The sequence below is a fragment of the Thalassophryne amazonica genome, chromosome 4 (assembly GCF_902500255.1).
Source record: "Thalassophryne amazonica chromosome 4, fThaAma1.1, whole genome shotgun sequence".
NCBI lineage: Eukaryota > Metazoa > Chordata > Actinopteri > Batrachoidiformes > Batrachoididae > Thalassophryne > Thalassophryne amazonica.
The window spans coordinates 50928605-50948558 of NC_047106.1; the positions used below are offsets into that span (position 1 = coordinate 50928605).

General features: G+C 40.7%; 2 protein-coding genes across 3 annotated transcripts in view; one reads left to right on the forward strand and one right to left on the reverse strand.

Annotated features, from left to right (window-relative positions):
• sars2 (seryl-tRNA synthetase 2, mitochondrial) overlaps positions 1 to 16109 on the reverse strand; it is a 33242-nt gene extending 17133 nt beyond the window's left edge. Inside the window, exons 1-6 of one of the 2 annotated variants that reach the window (XM_034167873.1) lie at positions 15708 to 16014; positions 9403 to 9498; positions 9284 to 9313; positions 9020 to 9160; positions 8894 to 8948; positions 8677 to 8740 (exon numbers count right to left, since the gene is read on the reverse strand). In XM_034167873.1, coding sequence (XP_034023764.1) covers positions 8677 to 8740; positions 8894 to 8948; positions 9020 to 9160; positions 9284 to 9313; positions 9403 to 9498; positions 15708 to 15986 — 665 coding nt within the window. In that variant the 5' untranslated portion in view covers positions 15987 to 16014. Of the gene's footprint in view, positions 1 to 8676; positions 8741 to 8893; positions 8949 to 9019; positions 9161 to 9283; positions 9314 to 9402; positions 9499 to 15707 lie in introns of both variants that reach the window. The other variant, XM_034167874.1, reaches the window with a different exon arrangement.
• A 2409-nt stretch (positions 16110 to 18518) lies between these two features.
• Positions 18519 to 19954, forward strand: part of si:dkey-260j18.2 (uncharacterized protein LOC325231 homolog) — a 44155-nt gene continuing 42719 nt past the window's right edge. Inside the window, exon 1 of the mRNA XM_034167872.1 lies at positions 18519 to 19434. The gene's annotated coding sequence lies outside the window, so the exon portion shown is untranslated. The remainder of the gene's footprint in view (positions 19435 to 19954) is intronic.

A 19954-nucleotide genomic window follows, 5' to 3' on the forward strand; every position in this document is an offset into this window, starting at 1 on the left:
AATAAATGCACTGCTGTCCAACATTTCACAACAACACCTAAAATACATACTGCATTCTTTCCTGTGTCCATGAGTTTTTCTTGAGACTGTAAAACTATATTTAGGGACGAAGGCTGAGAGGTGCCACAACACCACCAAATTAAGACAACACCAGCAAAACACAAATGCAAAAATCAATAAATATACAAAAAAACAAATAAATAAAATCTGCATCAGTTCAACAGCAGGGAGTTGCATCAAAAGTGTTTTGCAAATTTAAAAAATGCTTGCAAACAAAAACGAGTATAACTTGCAGCCAGAGGCAGCTGTTGGTAGTGATTTTTAAGAGAGAGCCCCTTCATTTCTTCATGAAAGCAGTTTGCTGCAGGGCCACGTTCACTGGGTGTACCTGATAAACTGGCAACTCTGTATATTTGTAGCCAAATTCAAATTATCTGATATTCTACCTTATGTTATCAATCGATAACCAGGTATCATTGCTTAGTTAGTCTGCAGCCAGCTTCTTGTTATGGATTCAGCCAGCAAAACATTTCAGTTCAAAGCTTTGAAGCTCGCTTTAAGATTTTAAAGAGTGCTCCTCACTGATCTTTGCTTTGACTGATGTGTGACGATCTCAAAAGCACACAGATGAAATTAAGTTGGCCTTGGGACATAAATGCTGTGGTCAGAGGCGTACCAATAACTTTTCAGGGTATTACAGCCAGGATGATGGTGGGTGAGTGAAACTCCTCACTGGGTGCAAGTGATCTGTCCACTGTCCAATACAATTAGATCAAAAAACATGAAAAACTGTCTTGGACGCACAGAGCTGCATCCCTGATGAAAAGTTTGATGCTCAAATTAAAACTCAGCCTAAGATGACATGTGAGAGGTTTATAACCTTCCAAAGACTTTCATATGACCAGTGGCCCAACCAAGAAGTGGGCTTAACTGACGGACCGTTCAGCGCATCATAGCGCCACTCTTTATCTCGACATGGATGGAAGAAGTGAATAAATTTATTTCATGATTTTGCTTTAACTCTAGCTATTCTATTGCTCTAGCTACGGTGCATCCAGAAAGCATTCACAGCGCTGTACTTTTTCCACATTTTTATGTTACAACCTTATTCCAAATTGGATGAAATTCTTTTGTTTTCTCAAAATTCTACACATAATAAATACCCCATAATGACAATGTGAAATAAGTTTTGTTTGTTTAGATTTTTAGAAATTTATTAAAAATATATATTTTTAAAAAATCCTGTACGTAAGCATTCACAGCCTTTGTCATGAAGCTCAAAATTGAGCTCAGGTGCATCCTGTTTCCACTGATCATCCTTGAGACGTTTCTACAGCTTAACCCCTTAATGCCCGAATTTATATAGCTGTATATAAAAAAATGTTTTGTGTTTTTGCCTTTAAGTAGATGGTAAATAATGTTTGGATTATTAATTTCACTTATGCACAAAAACTAGATAGTAATATTGGGTATTCTGGTAATGACTTTATGTTATAATGTTATAATAATAATGATGGTATGTTGCAAATTTGCGACAACAGGCATACTGGTCAATTTGGTAAGTTGCATATTTGAGTCAGAGATTGTAGCATATATGCGACGATGGGCATTAAGGGGTTAACTGGAGTCCACCTGGGGTAATTTCAATTGACTGGGCATGTTTTGGAAAGACAGACACCTATCAACACATAAAGTCCCACAGTTGACAGTACACGTCAGAGCACAAACCAAGTATGAAGTCAAAGGAAGTCAAAAGCCACAGGATTGTCTTGAGGCACAAATCTTTGGAAGGGTACAGAAACATTTCTGCTGCTTTGAGGGTCCCAATGACCACAGTGGCCCCCATCATCTGTAAACAGAAGAAATTCAGATCCACCAGGACTCTTCTTAGAGCTCACCGCCCCTCTAAACTGAGTGATCGGGGGAGAAGGGCCTTAGTCAGGGAGGTGACCAAGAACCTGACGGTCACTCTGTCAGAGCTCCAGCATTCCTCTGTGGAGAGAGAACCTTCCAGAAGAGCAACCATCCCTCCCTGCAGCAATCCACAAATCAGGTCTGTATGGTAGAGTGGCATGGATTTGTGGCATGGAGTGGCATAGATGGAAGCCACTCCTTAGTAAAAGGTAGATGGCAGCCCACCTGGAGTTTGCCAAGAGGAACCTGAAGGAGTCTCAAACCTTAAGAAACAAAATTCTCTGGTCTGATGAGACAAAAATTGAACTCTTTGGCATGAATGCCAGGTGTCATGTTTGGAAGAAACCAGGCACCATCCGTACAGTGAAGCATGGTGGTGGCAGCATCATGCTGTGGGGATGTTTTTCAGCAGCAGGAACTGGGAGACTAGTCAGGATTGAGGGAAAGATGAATGCAGCAATGTACAGACACACCCTGGATGAAAACCTGCTCTAGAGCGCTCTTGACCTCAGACTGGGGCGACGGTTCATCTTTCAGCAGGACAATGACCCTGAGCACATAGCCAAGATATCAAAGGAGTGGCTTCAGGACAACTCTGTGAATGTCCTTGAGTGTCCCAGCCAGAGCCCAGACCTGAATCCAAGTGAACATCTCTGGAGAGATCAGAAAATGGTTGTGCGCCAACGCTCCCCATCCAACCTCATGAAGCTTGAGAGGTGCTGGAAAGAGGAATGGACAAAACTGCCCAAAGAGAGGTGCACCAAGCTTGTGGCATCATATTCAAGAAGACTTCAGGCTGTAATTGCTGCCAAATTTGCATCAACAAAGTATTAATCAAAGGGTGTGAATACTTAGCTGATACCTTATTTTTTTTGTTTTGTTTTAATAAAATAGCAAAAATTTACCAAACAAAAAAAAAAAACAACAAAAACAAAAACTTTTTTCATGCTGTCATTATAGGATGTTGTGAGTAGAATTTTGAGGGGGAAAAATGTATTTAATCCATTCTGGAATAAGGTTGGTTTTTTTTCCAATTTCAATTCAATATATTTTAATTTATATAGCGCCAAATCACAACAGAGTTGCCTCAAGGCGCTTCACACAAGTAAGGTCTAACCTTACTAACACCAGAGCAACAGTGGTAAGGAAAAACTCCCTCTGAGGAAGAAACCTCAAGCAGACTAGACTCAAAGGGGTGACCCTCTGCTTGGGCCAGAAAGACAATAATCAACAAGAAAAACAGAAGAAATACTAAGGTGATCGCTGGCCCCTAGCCCTAAGCTTCACTAAAAGACCCAGAATTTAGGTAAAGTTGAGGCTGCGGCCCGCTCCAATTACTAATAAATGAGTTAAAAGGGTAAAAAGCGTAAAACAAAACTATACCAGTATGCTAGCCATATGAAAGGGAAAATAAGTGTGTCTTAAGTCTGGACTTGAAAGTCTCCACTGAATCTGACTGTTTTTATTGACGCAGGGAGATCAGGTTATAACATAAGATGTGGAAAAAGTGAAGCGCTATGGATACTTGCACTGTGTATTTTCACATTTTATTTGCACTGCACTGAAAAGTAGAAGTTAGTTAAAGTCCTCCAGGTGGAAACTTTTGTTTATGTTGTGAAACTTTACAAAGTGTTTACACTCACTGTCAAATTAAATTTTTAAGGTTATGTTTGTATTGTCTACGTATGCAAGCTTTTTTCAATTTAATGCAACTCCCTTTTGTTGAATTGATGCAGGGATTTTTTTTATAGTTGCAAATGTTTTTCTTTAGCTTGTGTTGTGGGCCCTATCATCCACTCTATTGCAGACATTTTATCAATGCTTTAATGTATATTTATTTTAAGATCCAGACATATCCTGCCAACAGCAAATGATGAAATAACTGATAAAAAATATGTATCATAATCAAGATCAGTGTGAAAAAAACCTGCACATGTACAACCCCGATTCCAATGAAGTTGAGGCATTGTGCAAAATATAAATAAAAACAGAATGCAATGATTTGCAAATCCTCTTCAACCTATATTGAATTGAATACACCACAAAGACAAGATATTCAAACTGATAAACTATTGAAAAACTATTGTTTTTGTGCAAATATTTGTTCATTTTGAAATGGATGTCTGCAACACAGTTCAAAAAAGCTGGGACAGGGGCATGTTTACCACTGTGCTACATCACCTTTCCTTCTAACAACACTCAAGTGTTTGGGAACTGAGGACACTAATTGTTGAAGCTTTGTAGGTGGAATTCTTTCCCATTCATTTCCCACGACTTCAGCTGTTCAAAAGTCCGGGGTCTCAGTTGTCATATGTTTCATAATGCACACTGAAAAAGACGTTGCTTGGATGGCAGCATGTGTTGCTCCAAAACCTGCATGCACCTTCCAGCATTGATGGTGCCATCACAGATGTGTAAGTTGCCCATGTCATTGGCACTAACACACCGCCATATCATCACAGATGCTGGCTTTTGAACTTTGCGCTGGTAAGAATCTAGATGGTCTTTTTGCTCTTTTGTCTGGAGGACACGACGTCCACGATTTACAAAAATAATTTGAAATGTGGATTCATCAGTCCACAACACTCTTTCCCACTTTGCGTCTGTCCATTTCAAATGAGCTCAGGCCCAGAGAAGGCGGCGGCGTTTCTGGATGTTGTTGATGTATGTCTTTCGCTTTGCATGGTAGAGTTTTAACTTGCACCTGTAGATGTAGCGACGAACTGTGTTAATTGACAATGGTTTTCTAAAGTGTTCCTGAGCCCACGCGGTAAGATCTCCTACACAATGATGTTGGTTTTAATGCAGTTCTGCCTGAGGGATCGAAGGTCACAAGCATTCAGTGTTGGTTTTCAGCGTTGCTGCTTATGTGTAAAAAGTTCTCCAGATTCTCTGAATCTACTGATTATATTATGGACTGTAGATGATGGAATCCCTAAATTCCTTGCAACTGAACGTTGAGAAACATTGTTCTTAAACTGCTGGACTATTTTTCCACACTGTTGTTCACAAAGTGGTGATCCTCTCCCCCTCTTTGCTTGTGAATGGCTGAGCCTTTTGCAGATGCTCCTTTTATACCCAATCATGACACTCACCTGTTTCCAATTAACCTGTTCACCTGTGGAATGTTCCAAGCAGGTGTTCTTTGAGCATTCATCAACTTTCCCAGTCTTTTGCTGCCCGTCCCAGCTTCTTTGAAACGTGTTGCAGGCATCCATTTCAAAATGAGAAAATATTTGCACAAAAACAATAAAGTTTATCAGTTTGAACATTAAATATCAATCAATCAATTTTTTTCAATCAATTTTTTTATATAGCGCCAAATCACAACAAACAGTTGCCCCAAGGCGCTTTATATTGTAAGGCAAGGCCATACAATAATTATGTAAACCCCAACGGTCAAAACGACCCCCTGTGAGCAAGCACTTGGCTCCAGTGGGAAGGAAAAACTCCCTTTTAACAGGAAGAAACCTCCAGCAGAACCAGGCTCAGGGAGGGGCAGTCTTCTGCTGGGACTGGTTGGGGCTGAGGGAGAGAACCAAGAAAAAGACATGCTGTGGAGGGGAGCAGAGATCGATCACTAATGATTAAATGCAGAGTGGTGCATACAGAGCAAAAAGAGAAAGAAACAGTGCATCATGGGAACCCCCCAGCAGTCTACGTCTATAGCAGCATAACTAAGGGATGGTTCAGGGTCACCTGATCCAGCCCTAACTATAAGCTTTAGCAAAAAGGAAAGTTTTAAGCCTAATCTTAAAAGTAGAGAGGGTGTCTGTCTCCCTGATCTGAATTGGGAGCTGGTTCCACAGGAGAGGAGCCTGAAAGCTGAAGGCTCTGCCTCCCATTCTACTCTTACAAACCCTAGGAACTACAAGTAAGCCTGCAGTCTGAGAGCGAAGCGCTCTATTGGGGTGATATGGTACTACGAGGTCCCTAAGATAAGATGGGACCTGATTATTCAAAACCTTATAAGTAAGAAGAAGAATTTTAAATTCTATTCTAGAATTAACAGGAAGCCAATGAAGAGAGGCCAATATGGGTGAGATATGCTCTCTCCTTCTAGTCCCCGTCAGTACTCTAGCTGCAGCATTTTGAATTAACTGAAGGCTTTTTAGGGAACTTTTAGGACAACCTGATAATAATGAATTACAATAGTCCAGCCTAGAGGAAATAAATGCATGAATTAGTTTTTCAGCATCACTCTGAGACAAGACCTTTCTGATTTTAGAGATATTGCGTAAATGCAAAAAACCAGTCCTACATATTTGTTTAATATGCGCTTTGAATGACATATCCTGATCAAAAATGACTCCAAGATTTCTCACAGTATTACTAGAGGTCAGGGTAATGCCATCCAGAGTAAGGATCTGGTTAGACACCATGTTTCTAAGATTTGTGGGGCCAAGTACAATAACTTCAGTTTTATCTGAGTTTAAAAGCAGGAAATTAGAGGTCATCCATGTCTTTATGTCTGTAAGACAATCCTGCAGTTTAGCTAATTGGTGTGTGTCCTCTGGCTTCATGGATAGATAAAGCTGGGTATCATCTGCGTAACAATGAAAATTTAAGCAATACCGTCTAATAATACTGCCTAAGGGAAGCATGTATAAAGTAAATAAAATTGGTCCTAGCACAGAACCTTGTGGAACTCCATAATTAACTTTAGTCTGTGAAGAAGATTCCCCATTTACATGAACAAATTGTAATCTATTAGACAAATATGATTCAAACCACCGCAGCGCAGTGCCTTTAATACCTATGGCATGCTCTAATCTCTGTGGTACATAGCCAACTAACAAAGATAGATTGATCATATTTAAGATCGAAGCATTAAATAATGGTAGGGCTTCCTTGAGCAGCCTGGTAGGAATGGGGTCTAATAAACATGTTGATGGTTTGGATGAAGTAACTAATGAGAATAACTCAGACAGAACAATCGGAGAGAAAGAGTCTAACCAAATACCGGCATCACTGAAAGCAGCCAAAGATAACGATACGTCTTTGGGATGGTTATGAGTAATTTTTTCTCTAATAGTTAAAATTTTGTTAGCAAAGAAAGTCATGAAGTCATTACTAGTTAAAGTTAATGGAATACTCAGCTCAATAGAGCTCTGACTCTTTGTCAGCCTGGCTACAGTGCTGAAAAGAAACCTGGGGTTGTTCTTATTTTCTTCAATTAGTGATGAGTAGAAAGATGTCCTAGCTTTACGGAGGGCTTTTTTATAGAGCAACAGACTCTTTTTTCCAGGCTAAGTGAAGATCTTCTAAATTAGTGAGACGCCATTTCCTCTCCAACTTACGGGTTATCTGCTTTAAGCTACGAGTTTGTGAGTTATACCACGGAGTCAGACACTTCTGATTTAAAGCTCTCTTTTTCAGAGGAGCTACAGCATCCAAAGTTGTCTTCAATGAGGATGTAAAACTATTGACGAGATACTCTATCTCCCTTACAGAGTTTAGGTAGCTACTCTGCACTGTGTTGGTATATGGCATTAGAGAACATAAAGAAGGAATCATATCCTTAAACCTAGTTACAGCGCTTTCTGAAAGACTTCTAGTGTAATGAAACTTATTCCCCACTGCTGGGTAGTCCATCAGAGTAAATGTAAATGTTATTAAGAAATGATCAGACAGAAGGGAGTTTTCAGGGAATACTGTTAAGTCTTCTATTTCCATACCATAAGTCAGAACAAGATCTAAGATATGATTAAAGTGGTGGGTGGACTCATTTACTTTTTGAGCAAAGCCAAGAGTCTAATAATAGATTAAATGCAGTGTTGAGGGTGTCATTCTCAGCATCTGTGTGGATGTTAAAATCGCCCACTATAATTATCTTATCTGAGCTAAGCACTAAGTCAGACAAAAGGTCTGAAAATTCACAGAGAAACTCACAGTAACGACCAGGTGGACGATAGATAATAACAAATAAAACTGTTTTTTTGGGACTTCCAATTTGGATGGACAAGACTAAGAGACAAGCTTTCAAATGAATTAAAGCTCTGTCTGGGTTTTGGATTAATTAATAAGCTGGAATGGAAGATTGCTGCTAATCCTCCACCCCGGCCCGTGCTACGAGCATTCTGACAGTTAGTGTGACTCGGGGGTGTTGACTCATTTAAACTAACATATTCATCCTGCTGTAACCAGGTTTCTGTTAGGCAGAATAAATCAATATGTTGATCAATTATTATATCATTTACCAACAGGGACTTAGAAGAGAGAGACCTAATGTTTAATAGACCACATTTAACTGTTTTAGTCTGTGGTGCAGTTGAAGGTGCTATATTATTTTTTCTTTTTGAATTTTTATGCTTAAATAGATTTTTGCTGGTTATTGGTAGTCTGGGAGCAGGCACCGTCTCTACGGGGATGGGGTAATGAGGGGATGGCAGGGGGAGAGAAGCTGCAGAGAGGTGTGTAAGACTACAACTCTGCTTCCTGGTCCCAACCCTGGATAGTCACGGTTTGGAGGATTTAAGAAAATTGGCCAGATTTCTAGAAATGAGAGCTGCTCCATCCAAAGTGGGATGGATGCCGTCTCTCCTAACAAGACCAGGTTTTCCCCAGAAGCTTTGCCAATTATCTATGAAATATCTTGTCTTTGTGGTGTATTCAACTGAATATAGGTTGAAGAGGATTTGCAAATCATTGTATTCTGTTTTTATTTACATATCACACAACGTCCGAACATCATTGGAACTAGGGTTGTAATAAAAAAATTAGAACAATGTTGGTGCCCTAAAAGACCAGAGACACCCTCACCTCTGCCTTATGAGTCCTAATGTTTCCCCAAGTTCCACATGGCTTTTGGGTTTGAAATCAAACTCTGCACAAAGTGGACAGAACAGATTTGTATACTATTAGTTTTACAATCACAAAGCGTTACACAATAAAGATATGCCACATTCCAAACCCCTTTAAATATAAAAATAGATTATTCAGACTTCAGCAGATCTTACAGCACAAAAATACTGATCACCTGGTTTGTGTCCCACCAGTTCCAAAACCCTTGCCTGGGTCTCATCTCCAACGGGCTGAAAATAGAGGAGGGACTTCAGCAAAGACAGCTGCAAACACACTGGAATATCTGCACACGTGTCCTCACCACATCAGGGTGCGTGGTGTTGGGCAATCTGAGAGCTCGGCTGTAATGTTCCTCTTCCAGTTCAGTCTCTTTGGAATGGAGCTGATTCAGTCTGCTGCGGAGATCTCTGCCTCTCTGCAGCGCCAGGTTGTACTCTGGTAGCTGTGTGATAAAATCAAGGACTCAAAAAAGGCCCCAAATGTGATTTCCTGCTGAAAGATGCAATCACAATCCAATAACAAAGCTGATAAAGTTTGAGCCTTGATGGGTCAAAACTCAACTTACAGTAGGAAGCAGCTTCTCATCATTGTTGTCCTGTGAAGAGAACATTACAAAAATGTCAAAATTACTTATCGTCATTGTGCTGTGTGCAAATGAAACAAGTCGTAGTGAGCTTATCTGACCACTAATGTTCTGAATGATTTACTGATGGATTTCTTCTGCTGCTCCAGCTCAGAGACTTCTTTCCTCACTGCTTCAAGCTGCTGCCACACATGCACCTAAAAATTTGAGAGACAAACAAGCAGAAACTTAAAAATAAAGCTGAAAGAAAACAAATAATAAAATAAATGAAGCTACAGTTAGCTAAAATAGCTGAGCCGTATGGACATCCCCTACCCCAATAGTTCAGTGCACATATGAACCACAGATTAATTACAAGATTTACATTATAGTGTAATTTATTGTCATGGTGACTTGTTTTAAGTAATAACTATGTAAATATGACTGCAGAGTTGCAGTGATAACAATGCCTTCACATGAACGGAGCTTGTTAAAAGCAGACAGCCTGTGGCTCCTTCTGCACCACTTCCAGGCAGCCTGTTGCAGGCTCTGAGCACGTCAGGGTCCGAGGATGAAAAGAATCACCCCAAAATATCAGGAGGAAGGAATGTTGAGCTCAATGAAAACATTCAGATCAGTGAGTGTGTGCTTTGCAGTGTGCCATGTTAAGCCAATCATTATCCACTGAGCTGTGGGGAAGGGGAAGTGTGGGGGTGACTTTTCACGACTTTTACTAAAGGTGCCCTGACACTTGCACGACTTTGATCCGTGCACTTGCACGCACTCTGCCATGCAGGAGAGTAAACTCATCGCAAACCGTTGTAAACTGTGCACAGCTTTGTGCAAGTGCGCAAAGAAAATTTTTTGAAATGTTCAAAATCTTTATCACGCATTAATTACGTGAACATTGCAAACAACTCAAAAACTGCGTGTGAGTGACTGCGTCAGCACACCGCAACACAGCGCAGCTCATCTGAACGATTACAAGATGTTAAATCTATCATAAACATACTTTTACAGCTGCTCATAAGAAGGAATGAACATGCAACTGTTTTACCAAGCCAGTACTATTAATTACCTTTTAGACAGTTCCAAATACGTTCTCCACCTCATGCAGCGCACAAGAGAGAGAGAGAGAGAGAGAGAAGTTGCAGCTGAAATGGTCCTCTGTGATTCCGGAAGTGATTAGGTGTGTTTTCAACAGCCAACTCTAAGAGAAAATGATTAATCCACTACGAAATAATTATTTTATATATGCATCGCCCAGCGCACAAAGCACAGTGTCAAGCGGAACAAAGCATGCAGCTGGGAACACAGCGGGTGGGACTGTCACGACGAAGTGCATGCAAGTGCGCGGCTCAAAGTCGTGCAAGTGTCAGGGCACCTGAATTGATGTGCCTGCTCAGGTGAACTAATGTATTTATCCTGAAAGTGGTATATAAAATAAGTTCTTATTATTACCCTCTCACCAGACAATGCAGACATCCTCATATTTTTGAAAAATAATTTAAAGTTGTACTCAGAGGTCTGATTTGTTTCCTTTCTTTGTTTTTTTAAGGTGTTGTCAAAGGTGTTGGCAAAGGTTATTTTTATTCACCACCATAACAACCTTTGAAAAAAATGGAAACAGTTTTCCAAGTTTACAATTTTTTTTAACAAACCAAATCATTACATAAGGAACCTAAGTAGAGAAGGAGGATGCAGAAACACATAGCATAGCAGTGCATGTTTCAAAACCTGTTATTAACTGATCCCAGAAATATGATTCAACAATTTATAATCCCATCTAGTGGTTAAGCGTTGGGCTTGAGACCAGAGGATCTTTGGTTCAAATCCCAGCCAGACCAGAAAATCACGAAGGGCCCTTGGGCAAAGTCCTTAATCCCCTAGTTGCTCCCGGTGTGTAGTGTGCACGTTGTGTGGCAGCACCCTGACACTGGAGTGAATGTGAGGCATTATTTTAAAGCGCTTTGAGCATCTGATGCACATGAAAAAGCGCTACATAAATGCAGTCTATTTACCATAATCATCGCAGCTTTTCTCATAGTTATGACGCAGCATTTCATAATTCACTCAACATCTCATGGTGAGCTTTTAGTGAGGTTGGAAAAGAAGGTGATGGGTATCCTTTTTTTCCCAGTGGTGGAAACAGCCATCAAGAGAGAATGAGCTGAGATTGAATACTTGCTGGTAGCTCCACAAGTATACTTCAGCTGCATAATTAAAAGATATATGCTTTTTTTTTGTTTGTTTTTTAAACTGCCAGCAACTTTCTACTACTGGTACTCCTGTCTGTTTCCACCAGTACCTTTTCCTAACAGCAGGTGTCACTCTTGCAGCTCAACAGGAACGGACACACCAATGCAGCTTCCAAATGAATATGTGGAAATTATAGGTGAAACGATTTTAACAATATCTACCTTGCAAATCCTTATAATACATCAAGGGTGTTACATGCCATTCAGATTTGTGAACACTGTTTTTTTCCTGTTATCAGCATATTAAGTAGCAAGAGAAGTAATAAATTCTGTATTAGCTTTGAGGCCTAACGGGATTCTCTGGATTCCATAGAGTGAAGAGGATGAAAGTCTACAACACCCATGGGGCGCCAGGCCATCACATGTTACTTCTTCAACCAAGGACAGTACCAAATTACAGCTGGGTAGACTGGGACAATGCAAATGAAGCGTCTTATCCAAGGCCACAAAGAGGTAGTCTGAAGAACACACCAGAAATTGAACCCCAGTTTATATACTGGGCGTCCAACACCTACACCACCAGTCAAAACTTCCAACAAACTTTCCCATAAGTGGGTTGGAAGTTTTGGCTGGAGGTGTTTCTCACAGAACCACCTGCAATGCCTATGTGTTGCTTATTTCTTACATTATTATCACAAACACAAGATCAGGATTTTATTTTCCTGGAAATCCCTCTGAAAAATATGGGGTTACATAGATAGATCAAGAACTGGTGAAAGTCCTTCTGCGAGTTACAGAGTGGAAATAAATCTTAAAAGATAACAGAATGGCAATTTACACTCACAGTGCCGAATGATGTTTCACTGCATTTTAACACCACAATCACTGATCGACAACTTTAACAAGATCATCACAGGAACCAGCATAAAATATTCATGGTGCCTGGACTGTTTAATACCATCTACATTAAGTTGTTAATTCATAATTAACATTTTAATGCTTTTGTTTTTTAAGTGACTCAAAGAAGACTAACTTCTGGGGACTCATGTACAAATCGTGCACAAGCACACAAACATAGTGTACTTCCTTCTCCCTGCTAACGTTCAGATGTATCAAAAGTGAAATGACTGAAAATGCACGGTGCGTCACACAAAAATCCTGGCTGGTGTACGCACATTTCTACAGCTATTTTTCCACTGCCGACATGTACAGGTGATGCTGAAACACTGGAAATAGTGTGAAAACAAGAAGTCATCAGAGTGATGTGCAAATCAGCAACACACTGATGAGCAATTAACACAACTTGTGTTTGCAATTTTATGGATGACATAAAAGGATGCGCAAAGTGATGTGTAACATGGCATTAAGAATGGCTGTGTTAGTGTTGTTAGATCTTGCAAATGGTGCAATCCGACATGAGCGTATATTCAGGGAATGTAAGGATTTACTTACAAATGACAATAATTGGCTCATAAGCCAATTTCGATTACCAAGGCCAGTGTTGCTGGAGCTGTGCACAGAACTGCGACGACCCAGAACGCAATATGTTGAGGAGGAAAATAATTATTTTATATACACAGCGTCCAGCGCAGAGCGTGTGGCAGTCGGTGGGACAAAACACGGCATCCAGCTGGGATCACAGCAGGTGAGATCGTCACAACGAGGGGCATGCAAGTGCGTGAATCAAAAGTCATGCTCGCGTCAGGGGGCCTTAACAGTGTGACTGAGGCAACCCAGTTTCACTGTTTTTTCATGGGCATGAAAAAGCTGATGGGGGCACCCCATCACGAAATGAATGACATTTCTGTTACGCAGATCTGTATTTTACTATTCCTACCCCGAACCCCTTCTCCTAACCCTGACTATAATGCAACTGTTTCCTCTTCTCCTAACCCCTGAGACCACCCCCATGTCACCCCACCTTTTGTGCCCCTGTCTGGCATGTGCATGATGAGTAAATAGTTTAGTTGCGCAATTGTTCAGAATGTAACCAGCGCTGGCACATTTGGCCATGTGCGCATTATTCAAATATGTTTGTTGTTTTTTTTCTTGGTGGCAAAATAGCTTAACAGGCCCCCAATTGTCTCCCTGTATTCAGTATTTGTCAATAAACTTGTGTGTATAGTTGTGATGTCACACACTGTTAGCCAAGGCCCCTACAGTGTGTGTGCTGCTTTCGCTTCATGTATATTCTGGTTGACAGGATGAAACCATTATAATAATACAAATAATATGAGTGAAGCACCACGCAGCAGCGTGAAGTTCACCAGTGAAGTTGGCACCGGGTTCGATATTCAAATATGGAGCTAACCATCTTGTCTAGGGTGGAACAGCAGATGGTTTGTTGGCAACTGATCTTTGTTTTACAGACTGGAATTTTCTATAATTGGAGCGATTGTTGTCTTTGCCTTGTTGTTGCAGGCTAAATTTCCGCTGTGCCGCCCAAGACACCATCTGGTTTTGACCATCTTGGATGGGTGGTTGGAGAGCCATCTTGTCTATGGTAGAACAGCGGATGGTTTGCTGGCCATTGATCTTTGTTTTACATACTGGAATTTTCTATAAATGGAGCGATTGCTGCCTTTGCATTGTTGTTGCAGGCTAAATCGCTGCTGTTCCACCCAAGAAACCATCTACTTGTGACCATCTTGAATGGGTGACTGCAGAGCCATCTTGTCTAGGGTGGAACAGGGGATGGTTTGTTGGCCATTGAACTTGATTTACATACTTGGGATTTTCTGTAATTGGAGGGGATGGCATCTTTGTTTTGTTGCTGCACGCTAAGTTGCCACTGTTCCACGACACCATCTACTTGTGACCATCTTGGATGAGTGGTTGCAGGGCCATCTTGTCTAGGGTGGAACAGTGGATGCTTTCTTGGCCACTTATAGTTGGATGGATTGTTGCTATTCACATATGCTCGCTCCATATTCAAAAATCAAACCCGGTGCAAACTTCACATTGGTCGTGAAGCTCGCTCTTATGGCGGATGAAGGCATAAACCGGAAATGGCACAAAAAATCTGCCCAGTGGGGAAAACCCACAAACCGGACATTATCATAAAAAGCCACAAACCAATGGTAGACAAAGCCACAAACCAGAAATGACATTCGGGGTTTTCACGTATCCCATAATCCCTTGCGCGCCAGAGAGACGCTGCAGTCAAAACAATATAAAAAAATCCACATGACGACAATTGTAAATGAATATTATACTACAAATTTTTTTTTTTATGCTTTTCATCACGTTAATAATAGATTACATGCATATCCTGAAAACTTGCTAAAACAATTATAACAAATAATCCGTGTCTGCTACGTTTAATCTGCGTGGAATTTAATAAACGCAAACCGAATTTCAGACATATTATATATATTAGTCTGGAACAAAGAGGGCAAACAAGTGATGTAAAGAACAATAATCAAGACGTTAAAGAGCAAACTTCACTTTCCCCCAGAACGACAGGAAGTGAGCGGAGCTCAGAGCAGCTCCCATTGAAAATAACGGAGAGACAGCCTGTGATTCTCGCATGTTTACATAAAACAAACGCAATAACAACGTCTAAAAACCCAGAGAATATATTCACGAGAGTTTTAGGCACAATATAAAAATAGTTTTATGTTGTGATGTTAATGCTGTTGTATGTGCAGCAGTTAAAGTGCAGCGTGATCAGAGCGTCTCAATGCAGTTCTCAGTGTTACTGAGATCTCGCGGCGCAGCAAACTCTCCGAGGATTTGAAACCTGAAAAGCCTCAATGGTGAGATGCTGAAAAGCTTCGCTCGTTCACATATTATAGGTGTCAAACTGATTCCAGAAAGGGCCAAGAGGGTGCAGGTTTTTCTTTGTAACCACCCACTGCACCAGGTGATTTCACTGATTAACTGATTTTGTAACCACCCACTGCACCAGGTGATTTCACTGATTAACTGATTCCGTTTGTTCAAAGTGATGTTAATCAGTGAAATCACCTGGTGTAGTGGGTGGTTACAAAGAAAAACCTGCACCCTCTTGGCCCTTTCTGGAATCAGTTTGACACCTACGAACATTGTAAAATGACTCCCCACCATAATTTGCTTAGTCATTAGGGGGCAGTATTGTGTGCCACTGGTGTCACTTCAATTTCAGCGACACCTGCTGGTAGCAGGATGCACTGCGGGATACACCTCTGGTTTATCGTTCGACCTCAGATCAACCACAGAGGTATCAAAAGTAAGAAAACGTGTCTCACAATGTCCCTGACGTCGTGTCCTCGTAGCTCGCCCTTCCTGTTCTCTACATTCTCGATCACTCTGTCGGTCTGCTCGCACACTGTCCTCATGTCCAGCGTCGGCTTGTGGCTGTAGCCTTCACGGACATGCTCGTACAAACTGCTCCGGGCTCCGTGCCAGCAGCAGCGCTGCGGCATCACCACGCTCCTCGGACGCTCGGCACATCGTGAAACCGCCGGTTTTAACACACTCAGCGCAGGACGCCCAATCCGAGCGACCATGCCGAAATATACCGCCATGTTTGTAACGTCAGGTCGACTGTGAGGCGCTTTGACTACCGCCACCTACTGATCTGGAGGAGTAGACCGCGTGTCTTTTTGACATGTGGCATTTGGGAAAATGGGGAAAAAATATAACGCCATATATGAACCCTGAGGATCCGTTTTTCCTCAGTAAATGATGTGAAAGGTAATAGAATGGCTTGTGTTATTTCGGTTAAATAGACATGTCTCATGTATAAATACATAATTTGGGTTGGTTATTACAGAAAAGACAATAATATATGCGCAAGACTTCACTTTGTTCACATTTTTTTCACGATTGAGCAGGGGGGTTTTTTTGGGAGGGGGGGGCGATTGTTTGTTTCTTTGGTTGCTTCGGTGGTTGTTGTGTTTTAACATTTTATTTTAGGCCGTTGCTATTGATTAGAGGTGTGCGATACAGGGAATTTTGGTATTGATCCAATACCAAGTAAATACAGGCCCAGTATCGCCGATATCGATACGGATACCGATACTTTTTCATATTTAAGCTTCATAGATCCAAAGGATCCAAAAGACCTAGGATAGAATTTCGCTAAACATTGTACATGACAACAAAATACTTTATTATCACAATCAACATTTTTGTTTAAAAAAAAAAATCACTCAACACAACTTAAAATCTCCAGAGGTAGAGGGCTGACCAACCACAATACAAGGGTGCGCTGCTCCGTGTTGTGTGACACAGCGCAGCGCTGCTCTTACAGAGAGCAGACTTTGATGAATCTGCGTGCGCAGCAGTCAGTGCATGCGGGAGAGAAAAAAAGCTTTTTACACGAGGATCGTTCAATATCAATACCAGCGTTGGTATCGATATTATTGATATTAGGATTGATCCGCCCACCTCTACTATTGATACGGTACTATAGACAACTGTGAATTGCTATTAGTACAGCAGCCATTGTTATTTAAATTTTTAAATGACCCAAAATCAAGGTTCGTGCACGACCCCAACTGCAACGTAAATTTTGAGCATGATATTTGATGATTGTCTCCTGTACAGCTTCAATGGCATGATGTCGCGTGATAATCCTCACAATTTGTTATTGGAGGCCATATGTGAAAAACGAATACGTCCTATATCAATAGCCACTTCACTTATTTTACTTGGCTGGAAAACAGTCAGTTTTGGATTATTCCCTGTGAATAGCAGGGTGGTCATTCGATGTGTGTGTTAGTCTGCAAAATTTCCACAAGTAACTATAATAATTACTGCATATACAGCTGTGAAATTATGGGGCCTGATAGATACAGATGAGGACCTATGAAAATTGCATTATGGGATACAATGTAATCTTTTAACATGTAAAACATTTATTTTATAAGATGAAGCCAGGCCGGTGTTCTGATAGGAATGACACCTCATCGGACACCTGCCTTAAGCTCCAAAGGGGAACTTCCCACTAGTCCTCGTATTGAGGAGAATATGTTGAAGTTGTTTTTATATTTATGGTAGGCTATATGTTGCACCAAAATAGGTTAAGTAATGTTACAAAAGTGTGACAATTAAAAAACATTTAATTTTGGTGAATTACCATTATTTCTTGATTTTCAATTCAACAGATTTATAGACAACAGTACCATTAAAGGTGATTAATAGTGTATGTCAACAGAATCATATGTTTTATTTTGTAAATTCAACAAAACTGTATCTAGTTTGTTAACTGTTGTAAATTATTACATTTATTTGTGAACTTTAAAATGAGTTTGGGGTTGTAATATGCACCATCAAATAATATAAAGAGGTTAGGACCATTGGACCCCAGGACTAGTGGATCCTTCCCGCTGCAAAGTTAGAAGCCATGTTGCTAATTGCAGGGTCTGGTGGCCACAAAGGCCACTGCTAAGGCTACTGTATGTTTCTGTGCCATTATTCACTGAGGCCAAGCTGTGTGGCTTGAGTAAAGTAAATCAAGTCATGTCTGGGAGCATGCATACGTACCGTGTGTTGGTGCATCTGCCCCACCATGGAACCACCTCAGGTCGTGGATGACAACCACCCAGACCAGACAACCGATCCATCCCCACCTCTCAAAAGTAAACAGCTGTCTGTTGCAGCCAGGTGAACCATTGGCCTTCTGTAGCAACTGGGGTCATCAGCACTGAGGCACCTACTTGCTGGATCATGCACAGAAATGTACTAAATATCCAGAATGTTGACGCTGATATTCCCTCACAATGCAAGTGATACTCCTCATGTTTCTTTTTTATATATTTTTTCAAACATTACTGATGAAAACAAAATGCAGCATCTTTTGAAAACTTAATTGCTTCGTTTTAATGGTTGTCTTGTGCATGGAATGCACTGTATTTTTATTCAAACCTCTTTGTGAAGCAGATCCCTGCTTGTACTTGAATTGATTTACAGCTGTAGTCACAGTTGTCTCTTTTTTTTCTTGAAAATAATGATTTGTGTAACCATTTCAGTTTAATAGCTGTTGAGATATTTATTCGACAAATGTTGCATGAACATGTCAAATTAATATTTATTTGATACAGTTGTCTAAACAATTCAATTAAACACACTGAGCGTTGAATTCATGTGCTATAGATTTCATTTGTTTAGTAGCTTTTGAGATTTTATCTATTTGATACATTTGTATAAAGACTTAAAAATTAACTTTTGCGAAATCTATTTAAATGACTGAATACAAACAGCACTGCAAGCAGAACAGTACAAGACTACGATGTTAATAAAACATAAAAATACAACATAAAAAAATACAGCATAGAAAGAAAGAAGTTTTAACGATATCTCCTGAACGCACCATGTTTCCGTGCATAAAACAATGACACGTTGTAAATTTTTTGTTGCTTTTTTTTCATCTTATTTTACACACGTTTAACACAAAACTTATAAGCGAAGTATCTGACAATAATGACATTAAAAAAAAAATTAAAACCTCGAGCGACAGAAAACGGTTCGACTGAACCTTCGTCACAAGCCAAAGGTCAGCCAATCAGATGGGCGGAAGTTCTACGTTGCGGTAATCCGGTTCAGACTTAACCAGTGTGGCCGACGGAACCTGAAGTCGGTCGTTGGTTTGTTCCACGAAGCCGTCAAAAACGACCCCGTGCCGTGCGTGTGGGTGACGAGACACGGTGTCATGGTGGTCCGGTACTCGGTTAAAGCGTGTGTCGGGGCTGAGAGCTGCTCCTTTGTCAGCTAGCGTACGTGTGTGCGTGCCGTTGTTTGTTGGTGGTTGTGGAGGATCGGGTTGGGGTTGGGGGTGGAGGGGAGCCTGTCGCCTCTCACCAGGCCGGACGAGCCTCTGTGCGGAGCCACGACCGGTGCGAAGGCCGGTGGAAGCTTCTGGTAAAACACGCGGTGTGTGTTCCAACACCGTTAGCACGCTCCTTGTTCCAAATTCTTCTCTAGAGTGAGACCCGACCAGCCTTCACCGTGGAAACCAGAAGAAGAGCGAAGGTAATGTGTAGAAACCTTAGACTTTAAAACCAAACGGTGCTTTTTGTGACTCTGTGAATGTGACGGAGGTGAAAATGACAGGGTGGAGTCAGTGTGTCAGTTCAAGTGTCATCAGAAATCTGAAACTCTCCCCCTATTACTTCTCTGATGCGAAACGTTACAATCTGGATTATTATATGTTTGCAATAAGTAACAGGATGCCCACTGTTAGTTTTCATAACATTCTTCGATTCTATATAACATTTTTGATATTTTGGTCTGTTTGTCCTAAATAATTCTTATTAAACACTTATTAATTACATTAACTAGTCTGTTGCCATTCTTCCGGCACTTCCTACAATGGCCGATAGGGGACATAACACGTTCACAACACCAGCACATGCAGAAAAGTATTTCCAAAGGCAAAAAGTAGTTGCATCCACAATGTCTTGCAAATTGAGACAAAAATCTTAACAGAGAATACACAAAATCACATGTTACAATTTAATTTGATGTGACCAAAATCTGATTTAGTGTGTCT